This window comes from Lipotes vexillifer, unplaced genomic scaffold (assembly GCF_000442215.2).
Source record: "Lipotes vexillifer unplaced genomic scaffold, Lipotes_vexillifer_v1.1 scaffold40, whole genome shotgun sequence".
Taxonomy (NCBI): domain Eukaryota; kingdom Metazoa; phylum Chordata; class Mammalia; order Artiodactyla; family Lipotidae; genus Lipotes; species Lipotes vexillifer.
In genome coordinates this window covers 4058771-4079425 of record NW_006771578.1, presented here as the reverse complement: position 1 = coordinate 4079425, position 20655 = coordinate 4058771, and the positions used below count along the sequence as shown (strand labels likewise).

The window sequence follows — 20655 nt, the reverse complement described above, 5'->3', positions numbered from 1 at the left end:
CCCGTGTCCCCTGCATCGGCAGGCGGACTCTCAACCACTGCGCCACCAGGGAAGCCCTAAAGCAATGGATTTTAATGTAACAATATGAAAAGTTTATTGGTATAGTTCAGATTCCATATTGCAGCTAATTTCAAGAGCCTACCACATGCCCAGTTTTACTGTAATATTGAAAAATATCCACAATTATCTGAAAGGGGGCGTTGAATTGTTACACTAAGTAAATTATATCATTAATTAAAAGGTTTCAGTGCCATGGTTGGGGAAAAAGTGGAGTAGGATAAAGGGGAATAATGGGGGTGCACTGTAGTTCTAAGTAGGAGGATAGTGGAGTCTTTTTGAGAAGGTGACTTTTGAACAAAGACCTGGAGAGGAGAGAGTTAACTGTTCAGAGGGAACAGGCAGTGAAAAGACCCTAAGTAGGGTAGGAGCACTGAAATGAGGCAAGTATAGCCAGAGTAGTAGGCCATTGAAGATCTTTGGCTTTTCTGAAATGGGAAGAGTCGTTGCAGGAGTTTTAAAGCCAAATTCTGGTCTCACCATGCTTAGAATAGGCTGTACATAGGGCAGGGCCAGAAGTAGGGAAATTATTTGGCTACTGGAGTAATCAAAGTGAGAGGTAACGGTTCTTCAGAGAAGGTTGTAATGTACTGTATGTGGTGTGTGAAGAAAAGTCGAGAATAACTCCAAGGTTTTTAGTTTAGGCACCTAGAGGGAGGGAATTGCTGTTAACTGAGATGGGAAGGTTGTGGATGGAATAAGGTTGGGGTGTGGGAAGATCAGTATGTAGTTCCATTTAAGACGAAAATTTGAGAAGTAGAGAAGTCAAAAAGCCAGTTGTTTAGGTGGCTGGTTATATTAGGTAACTCCAGGAAGGAGCTCTGGACTAGAGATAACACATTTAATAGTTAGTGGAACATAGATGATGACATGAGCCTAGACAGGTCAGTACGGGAGTGAATATAGAGCAGAAGAGAGGAAATTTCAGCAAAAGAGATCAGAAGAAGAGCAGGAACCAGCAAAGTAGACTTAAAAAGTGCCCAAGAAAATGTGTTCTGAAAGTCAAATGAAGAAACAAATATACAGTATTCAGAAAGGACATATGTTATTGTCCATTAAGATGAAGTCTGAGGGCTATTAATTATTGAATTTAACAATTGTGGAGACCTTTGGTTACCTTGATCAGCAGTTTCCAAGGCAGAGTAGGGGGAGGGAAATCTAATAGGAGTGGGAGAGAAATTAGAGACAGTAAATAGGATTTTGAGATTTGTTGCAAAGGGGGATCAAAGAAACAAAACAGTAATTTGGGTGGGGGGGGTTACTTTTACTAAAACTACCACATACCCTCAGCATATTTTGCTTCTGTAGTGAATTTTAGTCCTGATATTGTTTTGCCTTACATTGAAGACTATACATCTACATCTTGGGCTGTATGATAACGGCTTTCCTCTGTGTTTCCATGTTTGTCAAAGTTGTTGGTTAACATTTTCTTTTTTTTCAGTTTATCAGTGTTTTGATTTTGCTTTAGTATTTCAAATAAGCCTAGCTTGCTAATTTTTTTCCTGCATGAGAAACACTACATGTACCCCCGCAGCCAAATACCATTATTTTCAACCACTCTTATATCTGACTTTTCATAAGTTAGTCTGTCGAGTATGTAGAATATGTCCTTCATTCTTCAAGAACTTGTTTCTTGCCTGAGCGTTAAAGCTTCAGAAGAAATAACCTCTACAAATATACTATCAGAGAAACAATCTTTAGTAAGACTTTCTAAATGATTTTTATGGAATTTCAGAGACAGGCTACATGTTTTGAGATTGCAAAACTCTATAGCTAACATTTCTTTTTTTTTTTTAATTTTTTAAAATATTTATTTAATTTTGGCTGTGTCGGGTCTTAGTTGCAGCAGGAGGGCTCTTCGTTGCCGCACACGGGCTTCTCTCTTAATTGTGGCGCCCAGTCTCCATAGCATGTGGGCTCAGTAGTTGCAGCACGCAGCTTAGTTGCCCCGTGGCATGTGGGATCTTAGTTCTCTGACCAGGGATTGAACCCTTGTCCCTTGCATTGGAAGGTGGATTCTTAACCACTGAACCACTAGGGAAGTCCCTATAGCTAACATTGTAATGAGTCTCTTTCTTAGTGGTATTTCTTAATATGACTAATGCCCTAATTAGGAAATTACAGGGGAGTGTTACCTGCAGCAGAAAAATGACAAAATATTTTAACGTATTCACTTTGCTTTACAAAGCTAGACACTGCAGTTGTCTGACAAAATAGTTTTGTTTCATGTTAACAGAAATATATTTCTAAAGTACCTACATATACATATATATGTGTGTATATATATGTACATACACATACACACAAATATTGTGGACCCAATCAGAATAGATTTTGTCCATTTATAAATTAACCTTGCCTATTCATAACAAGTGTCCTGATCCATACATGCTCAAAAGGTCAGAATCAAAGATATATGTGTAATAGCCACAGTCTTAGAATCCCATTTCTTTTCCTTGACCCATCCTTTCCTTAGCAGAAACCTGAGGCACCTTAAATTCCTCCATAGGTGTGGCTAGTTAAGTTCTTTAAAGCCAGGGGAACTGAATCTAGTGGTTCAGGCCCTTGGGGCTATCCTGCTGATCAGGTTTTGCATCTGCCCTGACCTAGGGATTTATGACTCTTGGCATCATGGCTGAACTGATCTGCTTGTTACTAATATTTACTTAGTGAACAATTTCTTTTTCCCCTTCCGTATCTTCCCCCAGCCTCCCACATTTCTGATTCTTGTGTTGCTGTAACTTGGGTGAGGGAGAGTATTTTAGGGCCCTCAGAGTCCTTTCTCTTTCTTTAAAGATCTATTTTCCCAGATTGTTTCGTTTTGTTTTTTTAACCAGTTTCTTGGTTCCATTGTGCCTAGCTTCAAAAAAAAAAAAAATTTCCATTCTAAGCAGCTTTTAGCCATTGCTTTACTCAAGGGATCCATAGCCCTTGAGTAGTTAGAACCCCTGGCATGTCAAAAAATTTTATCTTCATTATATACAGTAAACAAGTAGAAGCAACACTTGAAAGTTCTGAGACATTTACACTCCCAAATTACCATAGGCTAAAAATGTGTCTACATTCCAGTAAATTCCTGGGGTGACTTGATTTACTTATTGTATAATTTCTCAAACATCATGAAAATAGAATAGTTTTAAATGTCTTGTAAAGGTGTTTCGTGATAACCATGTTAAACAATTCTTAAATATTCTCTAAAATCAATGCATAGTTATATGATAATCTGACTCTCAGCAAGCACCCTCAGCCTCATATCTTTAAAAGGTATGACATTTGCCTTTGAAACTTTAAAATTAGCATTGATCCAAATAGTTTTACGAAGAACACATAGTTGAGATTTTCTAATGTGGATATACCAAGGGTATAGGGGCATTTTACAGTTTTATTTGATTCATAACCTTAGAAACCCCCTTTGTAGATTTTTTTTTTTTTTTTTTTTTGGCTGCATTGAGTCTTCATTGCTGTGTGCGGGCTTTCTCTAGTTGTGGCGAGCAGGGGCTACTCTTAGTTGCAGTGCACGGGCTTCTCATTGCAGTGGCTTCTCTTGTTGTGGAGCATGGGCTCTAGGTGCATGGGCTTCAGTAATTGTGGCACGCGGGCTCAGTAGTTGTGGCTCGCGGGCTCAGTAGTTGTGGCTCACCGGCTTAGTTGCTCCGCGGCATGTGGGATCTTCCCCGACCAGGGCTCGAACCCGTGTCCCCTGCATTAGCAGGCAGATTCTCAACGACTGCGCCACCAGGGAAGCCCTATAATTAGGTTTTTAAGCCTATTTCATAGCTGCTTTAAAATATCAGTTTCTTATTCATTGAGTGTAGAAGTCTCCCTTGGCCTGCTTAATTTTGTTTCAAATCTTTTATGGCCCTACTATTTGTCTAATTGACTTCTGAAAATATAATCATGGTTTTGATCTTTTCTTTTGGGGGATTCAGTTTTTTAATTTCCTATTTAAAGTCGTAAGTGGAATTTTTGAGAAATACTAATTTTGTGGTTTCCCAGTACATATAAAGGTTTGCTTATACTATACTGTAGTCTATTAAGTGTTCAATAGCATTATGTCTAAAAAAAACAACGTATATACCTTAATTTAAAAATACAGATGACCCGGGGACTTCCCTGGTGGTGCAGTGGTTAAGAATCCGCCTGCCAATGCAGGGGACACAGGTTCGATCCCTGGTCCGGGAAGATCCCACGTGCCGCGAAGCAACTAAGCCCGTGTGCCACAACTACTGAAGCCCGTGTGCCTAGAGCCCGTGCTCCGCAATAAGAGAAGCCACCGCAGTGAGAAGCCCGCACACCACAACACGGGTTTGAACTGCACAGGTTCACTTATAGGCAGATTTTTTTCAGTAAATGCATACATAGGACTACACAACCCATGGTTGGTTGAATCCACAAATGTGGAGCCACGGATACAGGAGGGCTGACTATATAGTTATACGTGGATTTTTGACTGTACAGAGGATCGGCACCCCTAACACCCAGGTTATTCAAGGATCAAATGTACTTGATTGCTGGGAATTCCCTGGCTGTCCAGTGGTTAGAACTCCGCGCTTCGACTGCAGGGGGCAGGGGTTTGATCCCTGGTTGGGGAACTAAGATTCCGCAAGCCGCGAGGCGCTGCCAATAAAATAAAATTTAAAAAACCCAAATGTGTTGATTGCTAAAAAATGCTAACCATCATCTAACGACACAGCGTTGCCACAGACCTTCAATTTATTAAAAAACGCAATACTTGTGAGACACAATAAAATGATGTATGCCTATACTGTAATCAAAACATAGGACATTTCTGTTATCCCAGGAATTTCTCCATGCCCTTTGCAGTCAGTTATTCCCACCTCGGCTGCCTCTTGGTGACCACTGATCTTACTTCTGTTCCAGTTTTTTTGCCTTTTACAGAATGTCATAAAAATGAAAATGTTATAAAATGAAAGCCTTTTGTGCTGGTTTTTTTCAGTTAGCATAATGTTTTTGAGATTCATCCAGGTTGCTGCTTTTTATTACAGAGCAGTAATCCATTATATGAATAGACCACAGTCTGTTTATCCTTCATCAGTTGATGGACATTTTGGTTGTTTCCAGTTTTGGGCTGTTAAGAGTAAAGCTGCTGTAAACGTTCATGGACAGGTCTTTGTGTGGACATACACAGGCATAGCACGTTTTATTGCACTTTGCTTTATTGTATTTTGAAGATAATGCCTTTTTTAAAAAAAAAAACAAAGGTTTGTGGCAACCCTGTGTTGAGCAAGTCTATCAGAACCATTTTCCCAACAGCATTTTTATTTCTTTGCTCATACCCTTTTTCTGTCCTATCACATTTTCCCACGATTTTCCATTCTTCATCAAACCTAGCATAAAAATGCTCAGTTTTAGCCACTTCTTAGGGTCTTTGTTTTCTTAAAAAGTTTTACGCATAAAGCTTAAATAAATTGTATGCTTTTCTCTCTTTCTTTTTAAATTGAAGTATAGTTGATTTACAATGTTGTATTTGTTTCTGGTGTTCGGCAAAGTGACTGTTATTTTTATATATATCCTTTTCAGATTCTTTCCCATTATAGTTTATTACAAGATATTGAATATAGTTTCCTGTGCTGTACAGTAGGACCTTGTTGTTTATTTTATATATACTGGTTTGTATCTGCTAATGCCAAACTCTAATTTATCCCTCACTCTCCCTTTCCCCTTTGGTAACCATACGTTTATTTGTAAGTTCATTTGTAGCATTTTTTTTTAGATTCCACATAGAAGTGATATCATATATTTGTCTTTTTGTCTGACTTCCTTCACTTAGTATGATAATCTCTAGGTCCATCCAGTGTTGCTGCAGAGGGCATTATTTCATTTTTTTTTTTCATGGCTGAGTAACATTCCATTATGTATATAATACCACATCTTCTTTATCCATTCATCTGTTTATGGACATTTAGGTTGCTTCCATGTCTTAGCTATTGTAAATAGTGCTGCTATGAACATTGGGTGCATGTATCTTTTTGAATTAGAGTTTTCTCCAGATACATGCCCAAGAGTGGGATTGCTAGATCATATGGTAACTATTTTTAGTTTTTTAAGAATCTCCATACTGTTCTCCATAGTGGCTGCACCAATTTACATTCCCACCAACAACGTAGGAGGGTTCCCTTTTCTCCACACCCTCTCCAGCATGTATTATTTGTAGACTTTTGATGATAGCCATTCTGACTGGTGTAAGGTGATACCTCATGGTAATTTTGATTTGCATTTCTCTGATAAGTAGTGATGTTGAGCTTCTTTTCATGTGCCTATTGGCCCTCTGTGGAGAAATGTCTGTTTAGGTCTTTTGCCCGTTTTTTGATTAGGTTGGTTTTTTTTTTTTGATATTGAGTTGTATGAGCTATTTGTACATTTTGGAAATTAATACCTTGTCAGTTGCATCATGTGCAAATATTTTCTCCCATTTCTGTAGGTTGTCTTTTTTTTTTTTTTTTTTGCGGTACGAGGGCCTCTCACTGTTGTGGCCTCTCCCGTTGCGGAGCGCAGGCTCAGCGGCCATGGCTCACGGGCCCAGCCGCTCCGCGGCATGTGGGATCTTCCCAGACCGGGGCACGAACCCGTGTCCCCTGCATCGGCAGGTGGACGGACTCTCAACCACTGCGCCACCAGGGAAGCCCTGTAGGTTGTCTTTTAGTTAGTTTTGTTTATGGTTTCCTTCACTGTGCAAAAGCTTATAAATTTGTTGTTTATAGAATGGATAAACAACAAGGTCCTACTCTTACAGTACAGGAACTGTATTCATTCAGTATCCTGTGATAAACCATAATGGAAAAGAATATGAAAAAGAATGTAAATATATATGTATGACTGAATCACTTTGCTGTACAGTAAAAATTAACACAACATTGTAAATCAACTATATGTCAATAAAATAAATTTTAAAAAGAAACTCATCTGTTTTTTCAAAGCAAAAACTTGTAAGTTTGATCAGCATTTTTAAAAATTAAGATGTACTTTTTTTAGACATAATGCTATTATTGCGCACTTAATATACTACAGTGTAGTGTAAACATAACTTTTATATGCACTAAAAAAGCAAAAAATTCATGTGACTCAATTTATTGTGGTAGTCACTGTATTGGGATGGTCTGGAACTGAATCTACAATCTCTCTAAAGTATGTGTTGATTTTTCCCAGGTCAACACCTTAGGAGTGGGATTGCAGGGATGTACGGCAGTAATATGTTTAACTTTGTAAGAAACCACCAGACTTTTTCTCAAACTGTTAACTTTTTTTTTGTTTCTCCAAAATCTACCATTTTGTGGGAATTCCCTGGTGTTCCAGTGGTTAGGACTCTGCACTTTCACTGCTGGGCTGGGGTTCAATACCTGGTTGGGGAACTAAGATCCTGCAAGCCACACAGTGTGGCCCCCCCAGAAAAAAAATCTACCATTTTGCATTCCCACCAGCAGTGTTTGAGGCTTCTAGTTGCTTTGTATCAACACTTGTTATTGTCAATCTTTTTAATTTTATCCATTAGTAGATGTGCAGTGTACCTCATTGAGGTTTTAATTTGCATTTTCCTGATGAAAAATGATTTTGAAAAATCTTTCTGTTTATTTGTATCCGTATATCTTTGTTGAAGTATCTGTTCATCTTTTTTTAGTTGTTTTTATTTTTGAGTTTTGCTTCTGAATATAAGCATTTACAAGATAAGTGTTTTGCAAATAGTTCTCTCAGACTGTGGTTTGTTTTTTCATTTTCTTAACAGTTTCTTCCAGAGTGTGGAATTTTTAAACTTTGAAGTCCAGTTTATCAGTTTTTTTCTTTTATGATTCATGCATTTGCTTTTTGTTGTTCAATCTAAGAAATGTGTGCCTAACCCAAAGTCAAAAAGACTTTTCTCTAAATGTTTCCTTCTAGAAGTTTTGTGTAGTCCATTTTGAGTTACTTTTTAAAATATGATATGAGGTAAGAATCAAGTTTTATTTTACATATGGATGTTCTCTGTTTTTCATTTGTTGTGTTAATTTTTCACTTTTATTGCATAAAGTTTGTTTGTTTTGTCTTCTTGATGGCATGTACTGTTAAATTAATATGAAATACTCTTATTAATGATTTCTTGTCCTAGCTTTTTTTGGAATGGTATTGTTTTCATGCCTGCTTTCCTTTTATTATATCTTTTGTATATACACATTTTTAAAATTCTATACGTAGAATTGTTTAGTATCTTTCTGTGGTGGGCTGTTTTTCTTCTTGCTCTAATGCCTGTTTTGGAGGTCCAGGTTACTTCTGACTCAGTCTGCTTTTCTCTTTCAATGCAGTAAGAGGTCCCGAGTGATTTTCCTCTGGTTAGAAAACAGTTCTCAGAACTCCATTGAGTAGCTATTAATGCTTTAAGAGAAAATTATTTTCCAGTCTTGCATTTAAAAAGAATAATTACTCAGCCTGTCTCTTATATACTTTTAAAAAGTTTAAATAATATCATTTAAGAGCTTTTATTTTGTTGTTGTTTTGGTGATCAGTCCTTATATTTAAATTGGATTCTTCTAGCTAAGCCTACCTACTTTGCAGATTCCCATATGGTGGGCCTAACATACAGATCATTTGAGACTCAAATTCTGTATTTATTTGTAGGTGAAATGCCTCTGAGTATTTGGATATTTAAAATAAGGGGACATGTATGATTATCCATCAGTGGTTTATTTCATATTGCTCTCAAGACCATTTCTTGAATTTTGAAAGATAGGATAGGAGTTTGAGAAATAGGATATACTTCAAATAATGGTCTAGGTTTCAACACAAGTAATATCTGGGCAAGGAGTACCAAATAAAGCCCTAGAACAGTGTTTAAAAGCTATGATGTGACGTACCAGTAAATTTCAGTAGTAACACCCACTGTTTGGAATCTTCAGCTAATTATTCTTGCTAGGTAGATATTTAAGCTCAGTTACTTTTAACTACTAAAGGTGTTTGTATACAGTCAAATAAGTGAAACATTTAAAAAATTATTTAGTCTTCTAAAATAAAAAATCGTAAATTTTAGTACCTTCGCAAAGCCCCAGTTGTTCATTTGTTTCATAGCTCTGCGCATGTGTACTAATTTGTGAATTAAGTAGATAAGTTTTGTTCTTTGCATTTTTTGTAGATGTGGTGGTACGGTGGGAGCTATTCTGACATGTCCACTGGAAGTTGTAAAAACACGGCTGCAGTCATCTTCTGTGACACTTTATATCTCTGAAGTTCAGCTGAACACCATGGCTGGAGCCAGTGTCAATCGAGTAGTGTCTCCTGGACCTCTCCATTGTCTAAAGTGAGAGCACAGTATTCATGAATTTTTTTTGTCGGCTTTACCTTAGTGATGCCCATGCTTGTTTATTTATATTCTGCCATATTTAAAAAGGTTTTTACAAACTTAATGACAGAATTACTCCCATAAATTCAGTAGAAACAATAATCCCTAATGGAGAGGAACAGTAAGTTGGATTAAAATGTAATATTATTTCCAAATCATGTGTATTTGGAGTATTTTTCTACATTTATCCAGTGGATTTATTTTCTCAAGACATTATAGGTATTTTGTTTTGTTTAAATAAATTCATTTATTTTTGAAATGTGATCATGTTAAATGCTAACTCTTTATGTATATTTTTAATTTTCAAAGTGCTCACACAAGTAAGTACATCTAATTAATGTCAGTCTGATTTTTATATGACCTAAATATAACTAAGGTTTAAAGCAGAGTTCTACTGATTTTAAAATGTACTTCAGTGATCGGCATTTCTTAATGGTTTGAAAAAGATGTGTTTTTACATTTTACACTTCATTGTGTTACAAATTAGATTTGAAATTTCAAAACTATTGAAATTGAGTTTTATATGTTTAAACTTAGATATGTAACTGAATGCCCTGGGTGTCTGTCTTATCAGCTCAGTTGGGACGTAATCTATTTGAGCTTAGTTCAGTAGTGTTTATTTTGTAGTAGTAAGTAAACTCATACTGTGTGTTTTTCACTACGAAAAGATTTCATCACTCTTTTCTTTTTTCAAATTTACTTAAGTACATGAGTAGGTAGAATAAAATTGTTAACAATTTGAGGTTAAAATGCCATTGTTGTAGATATATACTTCTATCTGCTTAATAATAGAGTATTTTAATATCATGATTTTGACAGTTATTACTGAATGTAATGTTCCTCTTGTTAAAATTCTTCCTTTGACCTTTGTGACAATACTATATTTTTTTAATTCTATTTTTCAGTGGTTTTGCCTTCTCTGACATTCCTCAGAGGAACTGTAGGAATCCCTCTGGGCTCTGTTTTAATTTCTCATTTAAGAGTCAGTTTAATGTTTCACCTGTCATCGGTGTCCAGATGGCTTCCGGCTCTGCATTCTCTTGCCTTAAACTCTCTTGACTCTTATTCCCATTTTTTCCCTATTTTGGGGCTCTGTCCTAATCAATCTGTTTCATGGTTTCTTCCTTTGGTTTTTAATTTCCCAACATCTCTTGAGAGATAATTTACATACCATAAAATTCACCCATTTAAAGTGTACAATTCAATTGTTTTTAGTATATTTGCAGAGTTGTTCAAACCATCGCCATACTCTATATTTAGAACATATTCATCACCACCACAAAAAGAAGCCCTTTCCTGTTAGCAGTCACTCCTGTTTTCTCCTCTTAGCAGTCACTCCTGTTTTCTCCTCTTAGCAGTCACTCCTGTTTTCGCCTCTTCCTCTCCCCCTAGCCCTAGGCAACAACTACTAATCTACTTCCTGTCATTATAGATTTGCATATTCAGGACACTTTACATAAATGAAATTATATAATATGTGGTCTTTTACTGGTTTCTTTCATTTAGTATGTTTTCAGGGTTCATCTAGTTGTAACAAATATCTTTTTATTGCCAAATATTCCATTGTATAGGTACGTACCACATTTTATTTATCCACCCATTGGTTGATGAACATTTGCATTGTCTCCCCTTTTGGAGTATTACAGAGTAATGCCATTATAGGAACACATGTTTTGTTTTTCTGGGGGATATACTAGGAGTGGAATTGCTGGGTTGTATGGTAACTATATTTAACACTTTAGGGAACTGCCAAACAGTTTTCCAAAGCGGATACATCATTTTACATTCCCACCACCAATGAATGAGATTTCCAGTTCCTTGCCAAAAAATAAAGTATAAAATAAAATTCCTCACCAACCTTTGTTTTAATCCATCTGTCTTTCTGATTATAGCCATCCTAGTGGCTATGAAGTGTTTCATGGCTTCTTAACCTGGAACTTTGGGAATTCCCCCCAGGCTTTGTCAATTTCTTAGGGGCTCTTGGATGAGCTTCAAGAGGTCTGTAAATTAGGTGAAATTGTATGCAAAATTGTGAGTGTTTGCAAATGTGTTTTTTTTTTAAAGGACACTTACCTTCCTTTTACTTCTCAAAGGGATTATTAACAGAAAGGGCTAGCAAACACGTAAATTTTCAAAATGTGCTCTACAATTTGTCATTCTTAATTCTGCTTCTGTCTAATCTAGTTTTATCAAAAGTGCTTCTGGGGACTTCCCTGGTGGTCCTCTGCGCTCCCAATGCAGGGGGCCTGGGTTTGATCCCTGGTCAGGGAACTAGATCCCACATGCATGCTGCAGTGAAGATCCTGTGTGCCGCAACTAACACCTGGCACAGCCAAATAAATAAATAAATTTTCTTTCTTTCTTTCTTTTTTAAGTGCTTCTGTATCACCTGTGTCAGTCATCTGGTGGCATGGTAAAAATGTAGATTGCTGGGCACTGTCCTGTACCTACTGAATTAAGAATACTTTGAGGGTGGGATCTAAGAAATTTGCATTTTGAACAAATGCTCCAGTAATAATGATAATAGTAAGAGTTATCAAGTGCTTGCTGTGAGCCAGGTACTCTTTTAAGCTCTTTTTTTTTTTTTTTTTTTTTTTTTTTAAATTCATTTATTTTTGGCTGCGTTGGGTCTTCGTTGCTGCATGTGGGCTTTCTCTAGTTGCGACGAGCAGGGCTACTCTTCATTGCCGTGCGCTGGCTTCTCATTGCGATGGCTTGTCGCGGAGCACGGGCTCTAGGCACGTGGGCTTCAGTAGTTGTGGTGCTCGGGCTCAGTGATTGTGGCCCACGGGCTCTAGAGCGCAGGCTCAGTAGTTGTGGTACACGGTCTTAGTTGCTCCATGGCATGTGGGATCTTCCCGGACCAGGGCTCAAACCCATGTTGCCTGCATTGGCAGACGGAGTCTTAACCACTGTGCCACCAGGGAAGTCTTAAGCTGTTTTTTTTAATTAACTTATTTATTCCTTATAGTAACCACCACCCTACCTGCCCCCTTCCCCCTAAAGTACTGTTTTTCTCTGTTTACTGCTGATGAAAATAAGGATAAAAGTCATTACTTACCAAAATTGAGCTCTTTATATTGGGAAGTCAGGCCCCACAGTTCAGGCCCTTAATTAACCGTTCTGCTCAGCTGCCTTTCAAGAGATCATTCTTAAGTGTACAGGTGCTTCAGAACCACTGGCGCAGTCTGTTAAGTCTGAATTAAAATACCTACTCTTCCTCAATCTTTCTTTCTTACTCCAAAACTTCTTTTAGTAACTCACCTTCAGAAAGCCTTCCATGACTTGGACATGCCTCTGTTCCTTTTCCTACTGGGCATATATATCTAGCTTGTATAGTATTTGCTTATTGATATGGTCTGTTAAATTATTTATTTCAATATAATTCTTTTTCCCACAACAGGATAGCAAACTTCTCAGCGGCAGGGGCTTACCCTCTTTTCTGTCTCCTTACTCTGCTTAGTCTTTATACAGTACCTATTCAATATAGTAAATGTTAACTAAGTAGAGGAAGGAATAGTAGCAGACTAACTATTTTAGTACCCTAAAGGATGTTAGGGTGATAAATTTTGCCATGGCATTTCACTGGAATGGTTGGATAAGGTAATGCTGCAGTATGAGGGAGTTGTCCAGTATCAAGGAAAGGAGCTCAAATACTAGGAGGGAACTACATTTCTAATTGGGAATTGAATTTGCTGGTAAAGGTAGTAAAATGGAGGAGATTGAAGGTAAGAGCAGCATGATCATATGAAAAATGTAGAAATCTATATTGATAATTATGTCTTGAAAACTTTTAGGAAAGAATCTGAAAGGAGTTCTTTTTATTATTGCTACTAAATCTGTTATCAATCTTTATTAATTTATACTTTGTCAAGAAAAACAGATTTTTATAAGTGAGCAACACTGACAAAAGAGTATAACATATTATAGTGCAAACATGGGGAATTTAGACTCTACATTTGCTATATAAATAAAGTACCACACTTTGAAGGACATTTCTTTCTAAATAATATTTTTCTCTTTCAGGGTGATCTTGGAAAAAGAAGGGCCTCGTTCCCTGTTTAGAGGATTAGGCCCCAATTTAGTGGGGGTGGCCCCTTCCAGGTAAAAAAAATACATTTAAGTTAATCAAATTGTGGCAGTCTTTCTTGTTTCAAGCTTCATGAGGGGGGATCCTGAAGAGAAATCAAGATAAAGCACTATGGTATAACAAATGGGTATCAGTAGCCATCTAAAAGGATAGGCAGATTGTACCGTGTGCAGGTGCAGAGGACCTCTTAGTGAGATCATTGTGAAGCAGTTTTTGCACCAAGTTCAAGAAACCAAGAAGGCCTTAATATGATGAAAGGACAAAAGGCCTTTCTCTATGATTTCTTTTTATCTTAGATTGAACTCTTCCATGATAGAACACTGCAGAGTTCACATTCAGAGTGAAAATGTATTCTCTGTATTCAAACAGTGTAGTAGATCCATATCTTATTTATTGGGTTTCAACTTTTAATGGGCTCTTTCTTTTTTTAAAATGATCCAAAATTTTATTCTTATTGTAAAGACTAAAAAAAGTGTAGTGTAAAGCTTGACATATTACCTTAAACCCATCACGTCTCACCGTGTGCACCTTTCCACAGTTACTCCTCTTCCCTCCCCATACATAACCACCATTGATAAGCAGTTGGTTTATAGTCTTCCATTAATTTTTCTGGCTTATGCACATAAAAAGCATAATATGTAGACATTATTATTTACGTAAATTGAATCATGTTTCACCAAATTTGTTTTGAAGCTTTTTCCACGAAAATAAGTGAAGCTTTTAAAAATTGTATAGTATGACTGATCCCTTATTGATAAACCTTTAGATTTATTTCCAGATTTTTGCTGTTAAAAACAATGGTTTTGTGAACATAGCTGTACCTTTATCCTTGAGTATTTAAGCAAGTATTTTTCTTTAGGATAGTTACCGAAAAGTAGCATTTCTGGATAAAAGGGCGTATGAACATTTAAACTTTGTGAACATTGCTCAATTGCCTTCTGAAAAGGCATGCCATCTTTTTATTCTCAGATAGGGAATTAGTTGCTCTTTATCCACATTTTACCAATGTTGGCTACTATCCGTGTCTTTTACTACTTGCCAAATAGACTAAACATGATTTTTCACTGTTTTTTTTTTTTAAATATACATTTGTTTTATTTTGGTGCTTTCATGTCCTCCTTCTTGTAATTATTTGTCATTTGTATCTCTCTTCTGTGAATTACCTATGTATATTCCTTGCCCATTTTCTCATTAGGATGCTTTTTTTTCTTATTCATTTCTAGTAATGCATTATTTATTCCCCTTGCTAATTTGGTATCATTCAATGTATCCTTTTTTTTCTTTTTCGTGAAGTAGAATGTTTCATTTTCAGTCATATTAACTTCCTTTTTTTCTTAAGCACATTAAAAAAGCACAGCAGTGATACTCTCCCCATTTTTACTTGTTTGTGTACTCTCTCCCTTATTGGACAGATAATCAGGATTGTTGGGCAATAGCAGGATATTTGATACAGCAAGCAACTCAATGCCTGGAAAGCTAAACAGTGAGGAGGTAGTTGGGATGCATGAAGTCACAGTCAATGAGTTAACAGGGAAAATATTTACAAATTTAATGGAATTGTTTACAAATGTTAGAAAACAAGATCTGACCTGGTGGGACTGATTGCTTTTGCAATTGTTCTTTTAAAGGGTGCTGTGAACTACTCTGTGTAGTATAGATTGGTATATAGCACAGTATCTCAAAGTTGTTTAACGTATACTTTGATCACTTGAGTCAGTTCTACCTTCCTCTCTTCAAAAAAACAAAGTATTCATATCACGTTTACTTAGTGTATTTAACTTAGCCTTATTAACATTATATAGGCCTGCCGAAGTCTTATACTTTTTCAGTTAGTTGCTGTCAGATTATTGGGGTAGGACTATCTGAGGATGCTTTATCTTTAATGAGTTGATGCAAAATGTGCTTCATGGTCTGCATGAAAAAGTGTGTATGTGATGTTACATGAGAATGTAAATAAAAACTAAGGCATTATGTTTTTAGATTTCTGGACTCTGGAATAATGAAAATCAATTTATATGTCTTTTAAATTTTATGAATTAAGCAACATGCTTATTGACAATTTAAATCTTTATTTTAGAGCAATATACTTTGCTGCTTATTCAAACTGCAAGGAAAAGTTGAATGGTTTATTTGATCCTGATTCTACCCAGGTACACATGATTTCAGCTGCAATGGCAGGTATGAATATATGATATTAAAAGACAAAAAATTTTCTGACACCTAGAGATGATGAATTTAACCTTGTAAAGTTAAGGCAGTTAATGTGCTTTTCATTGATTAGCATCTGTAAACATGATTTTTACATTTATTAGTATACAATAAATTTGATTAGGTGGTATATGTAAAATCTGTTGTCAGTTGGCATTTTTGTATTTAGGATTTTGTGATAGCATGCAGGTAATATAATATTTACATTGTCTTGTGTAGTACACTGAATATTTAGTGATCACTTTTAACAGTTTTAAGAATCCAACCATAATTACACTTACAAGTTACAGAGCTGTAATTTACTCTTTTCTCCTCAATTTCTGTTAGTGCCTTTTCCCTTTTTGCTGCATGTTTTGGCTTCTGTCTGAAATGTGCCGGCAGTTCTTGGTAAAGTATTCATTTTGTCCTGTGCTCAAATGCTGAAATTTTTGTGAGTGATATGTTATTGATAATTGAGAGTTATTGTAACGTATGTATTAAAAAATGTTTATCATTCCACATAAATCGCACTAAGATAACCCTCAAAATGTAGGTACCAGATATGTGTACATGCTTGCTCTAGAAATGTTTCCAGGAACTCTTCTATCATCATTGATGAGACTATATGATTCTGAATTAAAACAACTAGTCCTGGGCCTCTGCGCTGCCTTAAAGATAAACTGGGAGATTGGTTTGACTAGTGTGGTTCTGGAATCATTTGCTGCCCTGCATGTTAGATAAAGCCATGACCTTTGGTTCTCATTAGAAAAATTCTCTATAGTTTTCTGAGATTTGTTCTATATTTAACCATGTCTCATATTTCCAAAATATGCTGTGACTTTATAAAGCAAATTATAACTACTTTTGTCAACTGTTGATCAGTATATTGAGTTTCAATTAGATGCTTAATAATGAGTGCCTTAAACTGTTAACCATTTTCTGTTTAGAAATAAATTGGATCAGTTTCAACCACATACTTAATGAACTAAGAGTAAGTTTGAAATACTGATTTCTGAAAGGTCAATAGCCATATAATAAATCTAGCATGTACCTTAAAAATTATTTTCATGGCTTTTTATATCTAGTAATTGTTGACTGACTCATTGAAGTTTTAAAGCTGGAAGGTAAAGCTTTAAAGATCAAGGTGGTGAAATACTCTTTACCAGTGAAGAGAGATCTTGGGCAAGTTAGGTAATTCATGTGAATCTCCATTACCTTATTCTTGTAATGAGTGGGTTGTTCTACATAGGTTTATGTTCTGAGAATTAGTTCTTTAATACCACAGAGATCATCCAGTTACAACTAGAATTTTTTTAATGTACTTTTACAGATGTTGAATACAACTAGATATGATTTTTCCCTCTACAAATTTGAGTGTAAAGTTAGTGGCTAATTTCAAACTACATAACCACTGTATTAGGGTCTTTAAGAATATATTTATGGATTACCAGTGTTCATGTTTTTGTTTTTTAACCCCAGAAAATTGTAAAGAAATGTTAATCTTTCTTTTTTGAAAGAATTGATGCCAAGAAAGTAGGTAAGCAGTTATTTTAAGTTGAGGATAGTTATATATTCAGTATTACAAATTTAGAGTTTCAGAATATCTTAATTCCCACTGGAACATCTTTTTTCATTGGCATATCTAATCAGAATTTATTACTATATTTGTATCACATTGCAGAGAATTTCAGTGGAATTGCCATTTTGTACTTTTTTTCTCAAATGTGTACAAATGTTAACTCATAGTTTTCAGTTTTTATTTATACATTGATACCATTTCCCAACTTGAATTTCTTGAATTTTGGTAAATTGATAGTCTTATACTTGTTCAGAGAGTCTTGCACTATTCATTTATTGTGTAATTTGAAAATACTTCTTCCATTTGTTTGCAGTAAGATTTTTCTGAGAACTATGCCTTCAGAGCTTCCTTGCACTATTCATGAGCAATAACATTTAGCTTTGCAGTTTTTATACATAGCTACATGGTTGGTGAAACTGAATGGTCCCATGCAGATTTGTTAAGGTAGCCTTTTGCTCCCTTCATTCTTGTAAGAGTCTAGACCAGACTGCATTGGTTTTTCTTCAGGATAATTTTTAGAGATCTTCAAAATATGAATTGGGGATGCAAAGTGCTTAGAGGCAGTCATGTGAAAACTTGTTTTTTAACTGGCTATTCAAAAAAAAATGCTAACCTTGTCACTTTATCATCAAAAATGCACTAAAATACACCATTAATGATGGTGTCTGCAAGATTTTGCCACATCAAGTAGCACATGCATTATGCTTTAGTAACATACCTTGTACGTAGTTTTTATTGCAAGTAACCTCAATTCGGTTGCATTTTGTATTTTATTAATATGAACTTGAGTGTTTTAGATACTAAACCTTTTTAATTAAAAGGACAGTTTGTTTAAAGGCCATCTTACTTTCTTTTGTTTTAGTATTTCAAGGGAATAGTATAAGAATTTGTAAACCTCTCAGTTTGACCTATGAATTTTCATACATTGAAAAACTTTTTTCCAGTTGTGAGGCTATTTAATCAAGTAATGGTGACTCTGTTTTACCTGCCTTCCCCCCACCCCCTCCCCGTATGACATTTGCCAGACTAAGTGTGTCTTAGCTATTGAGGGTATTTATTTTCTTGAGAGTTTCTGTGTGTATTTGTTAAAATGAATTTGCGTATCCCTCTGTATACACCTGGACACAGGCGTGTATACAAAAAAAAAAATAGTACTACATTTCTTCTTTATAGTAACTCCCAGTTTTCAAAAGTTTTTATCTGGGTTGTATATACTTTTCTATACAACGGTACAGATTTAAAAGAAATGAATTCTGATTTTTATTGGATTATATATTCACACAGTGATTGCTTAATTTTTTCAATACCAACAATGTAATTGTTTAACATTTACTACATACCTAGTGGGTTTTATTTGCTTATAGCATTCACTGCTATTTTTCAGGATACATTTTCTATTTGACTTATTATTAAAGGTTAAATTTTTACTCATTAAGTAGAAATTTTGTCTTGCATTATAAAATATTCTTTTAAATAATTTGTCCATGGCAGTTTATTTAGCCAAATGGATGGCTAGACGTTTTGTGTGTTTGTATGTAAACATTCTTCCTGTTTTTTATTTTGTAGAGCACAAGAAACTGAATACAAAATAATCCAAAATATTTCATAAAAATGGATGTGCAATATTACTGATCATAGTGCAAAAGGTGAAAGGTACTATTGTAGCCACCTATACTTCATTTTGTAACTGTAATTTTTTAAAAAAAATAAAGTTACTTGAATTTTCTATTTTTGTTTTATTTATTTATTTATTTATTTATTTTAATTTTACTTTTAATTCTTTTGGCCATGCTGCGCAGCTTGCAGGATCTTAGTTCCCCCACCAAGGATTTAACCTGGGCCCACAGCAGTGAATATGTCGAGTTCTAACCATTGGACCACCAGGGAACTCCCCTGTTTTTGTTTTTTTAGATTTACCAAGTAGGCTGATTGTTAAGGAATAGAAAATTGTGATTTCAGCTCTGAGCATGGTAGAATGGTAGGAAAATGGGATATGATAATCCCCTCTAAATATTTTCTTAGATTCCCCTTTGACAAGGTTAGCATTTTTTCTTTAAGGCAAAATTGATCTTCTTTTAGGTAAGTATTTGGACTCTGAAACTGCTACAGATGGCAGAATTTTCAGTACTCGGTACTTTTTTAAAAAAATTATGGCCCATTCTTAATATTCCTTTCTTTTTCTTTTTTAACTTAAAATTTTCAAAAAGTTAGATCTCACAGTAAATATTTCTCAAATCCTTCCAATGGGATTCATTTTGTACACATGTTTCTGATGAGGTCACTGCTTGTTGTTATGATACAGAAAAGCCTGTGTCTATTTTAGGCATTTACTGTACATTTCTCCCGAGAAAAGAGTGAGATCGTGTCATCTCATGCTCCCCATCCGCAGGTCACTTCCTGTAGAAATATGGACTAACTTAAACCTCGTGAGTACTGATCTGAGCATCTCTTGCAGCCTCTAGTTATAAGAAACACACCCTGGGAATTTATAATAGCTGTGGAATTAATAGAAGGCGGGAAATGAATTTTTATTTCCTGAATTTGTGTGTGCATTATCTATTTTATAAAACTTTGATTCCTTTATAATATTCCTTCTAGAAGGAAGAATTGGGTAACTTTTCAGTCATCGTGTACTAAAAGCTTGGGGTCGTTAGCTTGGCCATAGTAGCCTTGACCTCCAAAGAATTCCTTAGCATTATTTAAGATTTACATAGCTATTAATGGTATCATGCCGTTCGACAGCTTTTAGAAAAAAAACAGTAGTTCTCTTCGCTTAGCATAACGTTTTAAAAGTCTAATACAGTGCTTTCTATTCTCTTGTCTGTTGATACTTGGCTTTCTACTTTCTTACAAAAACATTGATCTTAATACCTACCATTACTTTCCAAATATGGGACAAGAATATATGGGATCTTGTTTGCTTTAATTAGGTTTTTGGGGGGTTTTTTAGTAGTTTTAATATATTTTTCTTAGAAGGTTAGGTGGGCTTTGTTCTTACAGAAGTTAATTGAAATAAAAAGTACTGAAAATGCAATACTACAGGTATCACTCACTTAATGAAATAGACATTTTCAGCAAGTTTACTATAACCAGGATTTCTGTTAATCTGGTTTTTAATTGGTTTACATTATCAAATGGAATATTAGATGAAACAAAACTTTAAAAATTGCATTTTAAAAGTTTTTTTTAAACTTTCTAATAAACTGTTAACTATACTACTAATAGTATGGCCAGTATACTGCCATTTTGTTTTAACTGACTGTGGAGCAGCAACATAAATTCTTCTTAACCTACAAGTAGATTCTTCATATACTTCTAAATCAGTTTTGTTTAATGGGGTGCTCAGAATATTAATATGAAATAGCATATTATCAAAATGTCACAAAATTTAAATGTCAAAATAAAAAGTAATAGGAA

General features: G+C 35.3%; 1 protein-coding gene across 2 annotated transcripts in view; it reads left to right on the top strand.

The window, feature by feature from the left end:
• The window catches only part of SLC25A36 (solute carrier family 25 member 36), a 34616-nt gene that overhangs the window by 5329 nt on the left and 8632 nt on the right, over positions 1-20655 (top strand). The window contains exons 2-4 of one of the 2 annotated variants that reach the window (XM_007446970.1): positions 9176-9340; positions 13409-13486; positions 15550-15650. In XM_007446970.1, coding sequence (XP_007447032.1) covers positions 9176-9340; positions 13409-13486; positions 15550-15650 — 344 coding nt within the window. The remainder of the gene's footprint in view (positions 1-9175; positions 9341-13408; positions 13487-15549; positions 15651-20655) is intronic. The other variant, XM_007446971.1, reaches the window with a different exon arrangement.